Source organism: Eretmochelys imbricata, chromosome 2 (assembly GCF_965152235.1).
Source record: "Eretmochelys imbricata isolate rEreImb1 chromosome 2, rEreImb1.hap1, whole genome shotgun sequence".
In the NCBI taxonomy this organism is placed as follows: Eukaryota; Metazoa; Chordata; order Testudines; family Cheloniidae; genus Eretmochelys; species Eretmochelys imbricata.
Genome location: NC_135573.1, coordinates 196836578 through 196846651, shown reverse-complemented (window position 1 = coordinate 196846651; position 10074 = coordinate 196836578). Strand labels below are relative to the sequence as shown.

General features: G+C 45.2%; 1 protein-coding gene across 1 annotated transcript in view; it reads left to right on the top strand.

Moving 5' to 3' along the window:
- Window positions 1-4339: 4339 nt before the first annotated feature.
- The window catches only part of CMC1 (C-X9-C motif containing 1), a 62549-nt gene continuing 56814 nt past the window's right edge, over window positions 4340-10074 (top strand). Inside the window, exon 1 of the mRNA XM_077811248.1 lies at window positions 4340-4553. Within this exon, the coding sequence (XP_077667374.1) occupies window positions 4529-4553 (25 nt within the window). The 5' untranslated portion in view covers window positions 4340-4528. The remainder of the gene's footprint in view (window positions 4554-10074) is intronic.

The following is a 10074-nucleotide window of genomic DNA, read 5'->3' as shown; positions in this document are numbered from 1 at the left end:
CCACATTGTCCCTTATGCATGGAAGGAGCACATGATAAATATCTGCAAAGCTGCTTACTCTTGAGGGCATTCTACACTAAAAAAATTAAAATTCTGTGCCAAAAAATTTAAAATTCTGCAAATTTTATCTGTCAAATAAATGTGGAGGCTCCAGCATGGTATTGGGGAGCACAGGCCACCAGGTGGGAGATGACTGCAGCTCTTCCCCTCTCCGCCCCCAGGACATGGATTCAGCGGTAAGGCTGCACCCAACTCTGACACAGTGCAAGGACCCAGCCTGCCCTAGAAACACCCCAGAGCCCTGCCACTCTGTGTGGGCAGGTAGGCTCAGCAAGGCACGATCCAACTGTGGAGGGGCTCAATGTGGGGGGATCCAGGTGTGGGCTGAGAGGGTTCATTGTGGGGCAATCAGGGTGCAGGCAGCTCAGTGGGGGAATCCAGGTGTGGGGGGATCTGGATGCACTCGGGCTTGTTGGGGGTTCTGGGTGCAACGATAATGGGGCTCTGCAGGGGGATCCAGGTGAAGGTGGGTGGGACTTAGTGGTGGTGGGGGGTCTGGGTGTGGTGGGATAGAGCTTGGCAGGGGGGTCTGGGTGTGTGTGGCTCAATGGGGGGGGTTTCAGGTTCTGGAGGAGTGCTGCTCAATGGCGTGGGGATCCAGGTGTAGCTGACTGGGGCTTGGTGAGGTGGGGATCCGGGTGGCTCATCAGTGTGGTACAGGTGCAGAGCGAGTGAGGCTCATTGTGGGGGGGGTTCTGAGTGCAAGATGGTGACGGTACCATTCTTGGCAGGAAATTCGTATTTTACAGACACATGAAACAAAATCTGTTCTACTCAATTTAAGGGACTAAGCTCAAATTTGTGGATGTAGAAAGTGTCAGGGCACATAATAGTCTTAAAAGAAATGCTCTAGACCATCAAGGACATGAGCGATCAGCTGGAATATTCTGTCTACCTCACACTCTGCTAATTACTGTGAATGCATAAGCATGAAGAATTTGATCCTCAATGTGGCCATAAAAGTTGAAACAATCTACTTCCAAATAAAGGACTTGGTTTCTCATAAGAGGAGAATGAAGTGGGTCTGGAAAAAAAAAAAAAGCTGTTCCAAGCCTCAGATCTTTTTTTCCTTAATTAACATTAATGTTCAGAATAGATAACCCTAACCATGTGTTCTATTTTTTTCCATATGATTCCCCTGTCCTTTGCTCCCAGATCCCTTCCAGAAGTGCACAGGGTCTTTAATTAAGGTGTTTAAAGAAACAGAAATGGTTAGATTCTCTGAACTGTGACAAGGATAGAGAGGATCCTCCGCAGCAAAGATAAAACAAAACAAAAACCCTGAAAACACAGGTTATCACAAAAATGATCCTTCATCTGCATCTATTTTGGAAAATTTTTGTTGGGAGGACTCTTGGATTTCCTGCTTGCTTGAAAATGTAAAGCATTCAGAAATATAATTCTTCAGTTTGGAATCTCTACATGGAGCGATATATAAGCATGCAAAATAATGGAAGAGGTGCTAAGTGAAAATCCACTTTTGCAGCACTGCCCAACTATAATGTTTTTTTCCCTGCCAATTGGTCAATTTGCTGTGGGGGGAGAGGGGCCTGTTTTTTAAAAGTGGCCAGGATTTTATAAGTTGCAACAGTTTCTGAAGTTTCAACTCTTGCCCTGTATCCCTAATATCTAATTTTTCTGAATTTTGTGGGTGTTATATGGATGCCATGCATAGAGAAGTTGAATAAAAACATAAAATACTCTTGCTGGAAGGTTGCAAAACTTATTTTGCAGAATTCAGACTAACGTACAAGAACCCAGAACAGAGACATACAAAGAAGGTTTTTCCCTAAGGCTGAGGGGCACAGCTCACCCTGCCATATTTTAGGCTGGCATTTTCTAGACTGCTGAGACTCTGACCACATGCTTCTCTACAGAACTACGTAGCCTGTAAGCAGGACTAGGGAACTCCCTACTTTTAAAATGATAACTTGCAATTCCAGCACACTCTACGGTCCAGGACCATGCTTGCCCTTAACTGTTATGTTTTAAAACAGCTTATTGTTCCACATTTCATTCTCTAAAGGTTGGCAATCCTAACTCATGCTTACAGTAATTAAAGAAAGAACAGTTTTTGTCACTAGTGAGGTCCCTTTCAGTCCTACAATTCTATTATTCTGATTCTTAGCATCACTTTTGTTTGTGAGCTACCCACTGTGTCAACATCATTTATCTCTCAAAAAACTATGGACTATCCCAAAGACACTTTTAAAAGGCACACTGGTCCAAACTCAGCCCACCCAAGTACATAGAGAGTTTGAAGAACTGCTTATGCTTTTTAATAACCTATTTTTGAGCTCTTGTAAGGGATATTAATGAATTTTTCCAGCAAGCATTTTAGTCCTATTTTTATATGTCTTCTCAGAAACATGGAAGAAATTCCCTTCAAATACGCACATGGTCCACCTTCAAATCTCTCCTTAAAAATCACCTGTGCTATAATGCATACAAAACACTTGACAATGGTTATGACCATTGCTTGAGACATACAGTAACTCCTCACTTAACGCTGTAGTTATGTTTCTGAAAGATGCGACTTTAAGTGAAACGATATTAAATTAATCCAATTTCCCCATAAGAATGAATGTAAATGGGTGGGTTAGGTTCCAGGGAAATTTTTTTTTGCCATACAGTACATTACAGTACTATAGTTGGGAGGTGCCCCCGCCTTACCCCACACAGGCACAGCCCACTGGCACTGGAGACAATCAGGCAGGCAAGGAGGCTGAAGGTGCTGTAGGCTAGGAGAAGCAAGTTGTGCAACAGCAACTTCCCCTACTCTGCAAGCACCAGGGGGAGGAGGGGGCGCTCAACCCTCCTACTCCACTCCTTCCCCCAAGCCTCCACCCTTAACCTGCCTCTTCTCACCTTAACTCTGCATCCTCCCCCCTCCCTCCTGCCTGCAGCAATCAGCTTGCTTGCGTGGGAGGCAGGAGAAGCCTGCATGCCAAATCCTTGCTTCTCCCCCTTCCCTCCTGAACGCCACAAGCCAGCTGATTGCCACAGCCAGGAGGCGGGCAAAGGCACTGATCCGCAGGGTCTGCCAGCAGGCGGAAGGCGCTGTGCAGGGGGCGTAGGGGAGCTGATAGGGTGGCTGCCAGCTGTGGACAAAGCAGGCAGCCAAAGGACGTTATAGTGAAGCACTGCACAACTTTAAATGGAGCATGTTCTGTAATGGAGCAGGGACGTGAGATCGAAACAACATTAAGCGAGAAGAAGTTAAGTGGGGAGTTACTGTATATTGATTCTGTTTCTTTGTTATCATCTGTGCATCCAAGGCTCAGCGTATCCTTACATTGTAAACTCACTGATCCTTTCTCTTTTCATTGTGAGACCAATGCGTAGTACAATGGGACCCCAGCCCAAACAGTACAGGCACTAAATGGTAACAGGGAGAGTGCTCTCAGGCCTTTGTGCTCAGAGGCATGCATTTGAGGGTATCATTTAAACACAGGTTAGTCATAAGTGGTAATAGTTAAACACACTTCACTAAAAGAAAAGGAGCACTTGTGGCACCTTAGAGACTAACCAATTTATTTGAGCATAAAGTTTTCGTGAGCTACAGTTCACTTCATCGGAAGTGAGCTGTAGCTCACGAAAGCTTTACGCTCAAATAAATTGGTTAGTCTCTAAGGTGCCACATTTATTTGAGCATAAAGCTTTCGTGAGCTACAGCTCACTTCCGATGAAGTGGGCTGTAGCTCACGAAAACTTTATGCTCAAATAAATTGGTTAGTCTCTAAGGTGCCACAAGACCTCCTTTTCTTTTTGCGAATACAGACTAACACGGCTGCTACTCTGAAACACTTCACTAACTCCCTCTAGCTGGCATCTCCCTATCGCCACCCTCACGGTAGCTGTGTTATTGTGCCCGCGGTACAGATGGGGTGCTGAGTCACAGAGAGGCTAAATAAGTGACTTGCCCAGGGTCAGACAGTGAATTGGTGTCATCAGTAGGATCAGCTCCTTAACGCCCGGACGTTACTCAGAGACACCCCGCCCCCAGGCAACAGCGAGGCCACAAGTCCCTTGTACTTTACTGATTCGGACTGGGCGGGCTTCCGAAGGGGCTGAGCCGGGCACAGCAACCGCCTGGCTGTGGGCGCCGCCCGCCTCCTCCCAGCACCCTCCTTCCTGCGTCTCGGTTGCCTGCCGGCGCTTGCCCTCTTCTCACCGGCCAGGTGCCGGCACACGCACACTCTGCCCCCCCCCGCCAGGGCGCGCGCGTCTCCCCGCAGCCTTTCTCTCGCGGGCTGCTCGGCGCTATCCCCGCCGCCGCCGCCGCCGCCGAGGGCCGGGTGTCTTCCACCCTCCGACTCGCTCCACGGGCCCGCGCGCCTCTGCCCCGCCTCGGCGGCCTACCGACGTCCTCTCGTAGCCTGCCTGCGCCTGCGCAGAGAGCGTGGCCTCTCGGGAGGGGTTATGTGGTGGCGGCGGAGGCGGCAGCGGCCGTAGTGAGGCGCCCCACATGGAGCCTGCCCCGGGCGCAGCAGGTAGGGGCGGCCGCATTCCCCACCCCACCCCCCTTTCCTGGTGCGGGGCGCAAGTAGCAGCAGCAGCAAGCGCCAGCCCCTGCCGCTCCGCTCCCACCGCCCCAAGCTGTGCTGGGGGCACCGGGAAAGCCCCGCGCCTGCCCTGCGCGCCTCGGGGGTGTGGGAGGGAAACGTGCAGGTAGGCTGCCCGCTGACTTTAAAGGTCGCACTGAAGGTCGCCCTAGGGAGTGACAGTAACCCCGCTGTTTGCCCCGCCCTGGGGCCGTGTGGCCCAAGCTGGGTGCTGGTAGGAGCTTGCTCCCCCGCCCTCTCCCTGCCTGGGATTTTGATGCTGTCGTTGACCCTGGTTATGCTAGACCTGTGATTCTCAACCTGTCCTGCAGCAGGAGCCCCCTCCCCAACCTAGACATGTGGGGAAGGTAGCTCTGGCATGACCTCCTGATACCAGCCTGCGACTCCCCCACTGCTATCTTCCCCCCCCCCCCCCCATAGACGGTCACTTGCTACTGCCAACAATCACAACTGGGATTAGTGTGACCAGATGTCCCAATTTTATAGGGACAGTCCTGATATTTGGGGACTATTTTGCCTATTTCTCCCCCATCCTGATTTTTCACACTTGCTGTCTGGTCACCCTAACTGTGGTCAAGTTTTAGTGTAGACAAGGTGCTGGCAGCTGTCTGCCTCTTAACCACTGTACTGTGTAAACCAGCTTTGGGCAGGGTTTGTTGGCTAGGTGGCTGAAATGTCATAATCCGGTCTACATTATCATTCCCATTGCTCCCACCAGAAGCAGGGATACTGGGGAATGTGAGGGTAGACACGGCTTATGACTAAGTGCTTTTCTACACAGGAAAATTATGTTGATGCAAGTTAAGGTGTGAATTTAAATCTGTCTTATATTTAAACCAATATAGTTATACCATAATAAGCCCCCATGTGGATGCTCTTATTCTGGCCTTTTTCTAGTTGAGTTTATATTGCTTGGGAAGGGTTTTAAGCTAAACAAATAAAAAGTCATTTCTTATCCTGTAATAACTTTCACACAAGGTTTTATTTTGGCATAACTATATTGGTTTAACTGTATCCATATAAAGCCATGCCTACAGTAGAAGTGCTTTACCATCATATTGTGGGTGTGGTATATATCGGCTTATTATACTGGCAAAGCACTCCTAGAGTAGACACACCTAAACCAGCAGATCTACACTTTGTACTGGTATAGTAAGGCCACCCCCCACAAGTAAAATAAGCTATACTGATAAAAGTGTATCATTGCTGGTATAGCTGTGTTTTCAGTAGGAATGTCTATCAGCACAGCTGTGTTGGTCAGGAATCACACCTCTTCACACCCTGCCCTGACTGATGTAATTGTGCTGGGAGAAGTCTGTAATGTAGACCTAGCTTAATTGGCAAAATTTCCTTTGTAGAAAAGCCCTAAGGTCTTGTCCATGCAACAGAGTTCATAATTCTTGCTAGAAGTCTGACTTCCCATGCCCTACTTTTGGTAAACACACAGCTATAAATCAAGATTAAACTCAGCAGAAAGCACTGTGTAAATGGGTTTTAAGAACATGTTATGCAAATTGCCTTGCTCTTCTAGGTGGTGGTAGTGTTTGTTGGTAGTGTAATGCTCAGAAAAAAACCTTTGTCACACATTGATCAAAGAAAATGTTTTAGAAACTTGGTAGCAATGCCCGTGTTTAATAATTGTTGGTGGCTTAGTTTCAACTATGATATGGTCGACGTATGTGAAAAAAGGACAGCTCCATGAGTTAGCATTCAGCAGCATTCCACTGCTATTTATATACATAGCCACATCATTTTTAAAATGAAGAATCAATGAAAATGGTGATATACAACTGTATCTTCATTGTTAGATTAATAAAATTGTTTGTTTTTTGCATTCATCAGTAATAAAAACCTGCATTTGATCTGTCCTTATTCTACTGTTACACAGATTGGATGGCAATGAAACACGTTTTAGAACTCCTCAGGATGCAGTTGGGGAACTGCTATGCTGTATGAGGCCAGGCCTTGGATTCAGCTGTTATGCAGTGTCACCGCATATTGCTATCTCTCAGTATATTGCTATTTTGTTTTCCAGTATCTCTGCTTTCATTTTTTTTAAAATAAAACTCAGGCTATGTCTACTCTACTCTGCAGTTTGGACTATAGGGGTGTGAACAGCAATGTGGACTGTGCTGTGGTGGAACTCCCCTGTGTGGACGCTCTGGGTGTGAATTAAAAGGTTTCTACTTTGTATTAATGCGATCCTGTTTGAAGAGGACTGTGTTAATGTGAACTAGAAAGTCTAGTTCTCATCCACATGGGGAAGTTATGGCGCAGCACTTTGGTCCGCACTGCTGTTCATGCCCCGTAGTCCAAACCGCAGGAAGAATGGGCAAGCCTTCAGTCACTGTTTGTTAGGTTGCAAAGAGAACCTCAAAATGTGAACCAGATATAACCAGAGCAGAGATATCTCTGTGAGTTTGCAAAGAGACTGGAGCAATAGCTGTGAGAGGTGTGAACTGCCCCATTTATTTCTGTGTTAACTTAGATCCCAGTGTGGTACTTTAAATGTCAACATAGTTAATTATTTAATTTTTCATGTAAAAAAGGAGAGGAATGTTTTCATGAGCAATGTTCATTTTAGTGCCACAAGTAATGGTTGTGGTCTGCCTATATCACTGCATATTGTTTTCCCGAATTAAGAAGAAACTAAGTCTAACTTGCCCAGCAGAGTCCACAGATGTATTGGAGCCCTTCTGACGGAGAGAAAAGCTCAAGGAGCCCATTAGAGCTACAATTGCAGCACAATCATATTTTGAACTGCATAATCTGTTGTGAGCAACATCTCAGTTTGGTCACTTGTATGGGTGCAGTTTGTTTTGTATGCAGAGCTTGAAAGAATATCATTGCCATTTTTTCCCCAATTCAACCACTGTGTGAAGTGATCTGCTTACACAGAATTTTTTCAAGGGAGCCTCTTGGCTTTGTTGATGGTGGTTCTGCACTTCAATATTAGGTTCTGTTAGCAAGTCTCTTTTTAGGGACTCAGTTTCTCATTATACACTTACAAAATCTGATTTGTAGCAGGCTGGTTGCAACACTCTAGTACAGAGGTGGCCAAACTATGGCTTGCAGGCCACATATGGCTCTTTTACCATTAAAGTGTGGCTCACAAGCCCCTGCCATGCTGCCACCCCCTTCTCCACTTACCAGACTGGGAGGGAGGAGCTCAGGACCACTGCCTTGCAGTGGGCTGGTGGGGTTGGGAACCTGCTGGAAGGGATGGTTTTGATTAGCTGGGGTGGTGTTTCATGGACTGTTTTGTGAACTGCCCTGGGAAATAAGATAAGAAATAAATGATATAAGTATCAGGGACAGAGACTGAAGTAGTTTGGAATGCTGAACAGTTTAAAAAGATTCTTTACAGCTGAAAATAATGTAACCCAGAATTCTCAACTTTTTCCATCTTGGGATCACCTCCCATATAGCAATATGTGAAGAGCGGGATGGTCACAACCAAGTGTGTTTAAATGCTCAAAACTATATTACATGTGTAAGTATATATTTACTGTGGGCAGCTTTGATTTTTAATTTGGGGGATGGGGGGCGGCCTGTAACTGGCTATTCAAGGTGGTTGTGCTGTAGTGCAAGTGGAAGGCTGTGTAGGTGCAAGCAAAGTAAAGTGTGAGCTAGTTAGGCACATAGCTAAGAATTTCCCCTCTTAGGCCTTTCTCTTGTTTCAGGGCAGAAATAACAGGGTTGGGTTCCTCTGTACTCGCTTCCTTGCTCTTAATTTTCAAAATGCATGCACAGCACTCATCTATGCTGTGAAAGAATATGCTGTAGGGGGGCTCTCTCATTAAGCAGCATTTTACTGGGTCTTGAAAGAAATAGATTCGTGACAAAACTGTTTGAAAAAAGAAAGCATCCTTGAGGTTTTGGACTTAAATTGAGGGGTCTAGCACTCAAATAGTTCTTCAGACAGGATTTCTTTGTACAAAAAGGTATTTGGAAAATGGATTAAAAAGTCATCAATAAAAGCCACCAATAAAATAAATGGCATAAATCATAAATAATTATATATGTTAGGAATGAGGTTCATACAAAATTACCCTTAGTCACTGATTGGATTTATTGTGTCGTGAGACCTAATCCAACAATACCCCATTTTATTTATATTTCTTATTTAGTGCTGATGCCATTAAATAATTTGGTTTCTGTTTCCTGCAAGTTAGTTTTTCTGTTTATCCAGATGCTGTTTGTTTTTGCTTTTCACAGTGATGTTAATTTTATGCTACATTCTCATTTTGTTCCTGTTTTTTATGTTTTTCATAAACATATAGCATTTCTCTTGAAGAGTTAGTCACTGATTTAAAAGGCTGTATTCCAGGTTGTCTGTTGAAGCTGTTCTGCTCCTAGCAGGCATGGAAACTGTGTTTTATGTACACCAATTAGTTCATGTGACTTGCATACCTCCTTTTTTTCCAATTATGCGGTCATACTTAGGATGTAGAGCATCTCATTCATATTTTCAGCTGCACTATCAAACCATTGTCTTGTGTTTGGGGAGTTCTAAATGCCATGTTCTGCCAAGAATTTCTCATCTGGGGGTAGTGGTGAGCTAATATATGCAATAATAACTGTGGCAAGTGTATCGAGGGTATATGGGAAAGAGGGATGTTACTCTTGGGACTACTGTTTTGGCAAGAGAAGCTGAAATGTTCAGGTTTGACTTCTGGAATGTTAAATAGTGTTGCACCTGGGACCTGATCTGCACTGATGCTGTCATTTTATTCTTGCTGTTGTATTTATGTATATCTTTTGACTGTAATATCACCTACCTAGAGAGTGTGTCTGTGTCATACGTATAGCACAAAATATGTTAAAGGAATTTTAAGTTACAAAGACAAAAGTTAGAAAATGTCAGAATTAAGTTGCCCGTGCTACCTTAATGCTATCCCCTTGTGAATATGCATTATGATAGTATATGATCATGTAATTAAAGATTGTTTTTTCCACAGGGTACCTGCCTCATTTGATAGATTTGTTAGCATTTGAGGTTTACTTCTGGTCCCAGTGTACTCCATGGTCCTGCTGTCCAGCCTGTCTCACTGCTCCCTATCTCTGCTCCTCATGGAAGCAAGAAGAGTAGAGGGGCCAAGAAGGCAGTGTGAGAATGGAATTACATGATGGAGACTTGTTTTAACACCATACTCCCTATAGGTTCCCTGCCATACGTGCGGCTGTTAGGCTGGAGGGGCAGTCTTTTTCCAGACTGTTTGTGCAAATTTCAGCCAGCCACTTGACCCTCCTCATCACCTCTCCTTAGCCTTCAGGAGGGAGCCCTGACCTGACAGATCTGAGCAGCTCCATCAGCCTAGGACAGCTGTTGATTAACCTGATCAGATGGGACTACTCACAGTAGTAACCATTATGCTGTGTAGTAAGTGTTTGCAGGATGAGGCCTTTAATTATTTCCTCACAATTAATAAGAAGTAAATAGAGAATG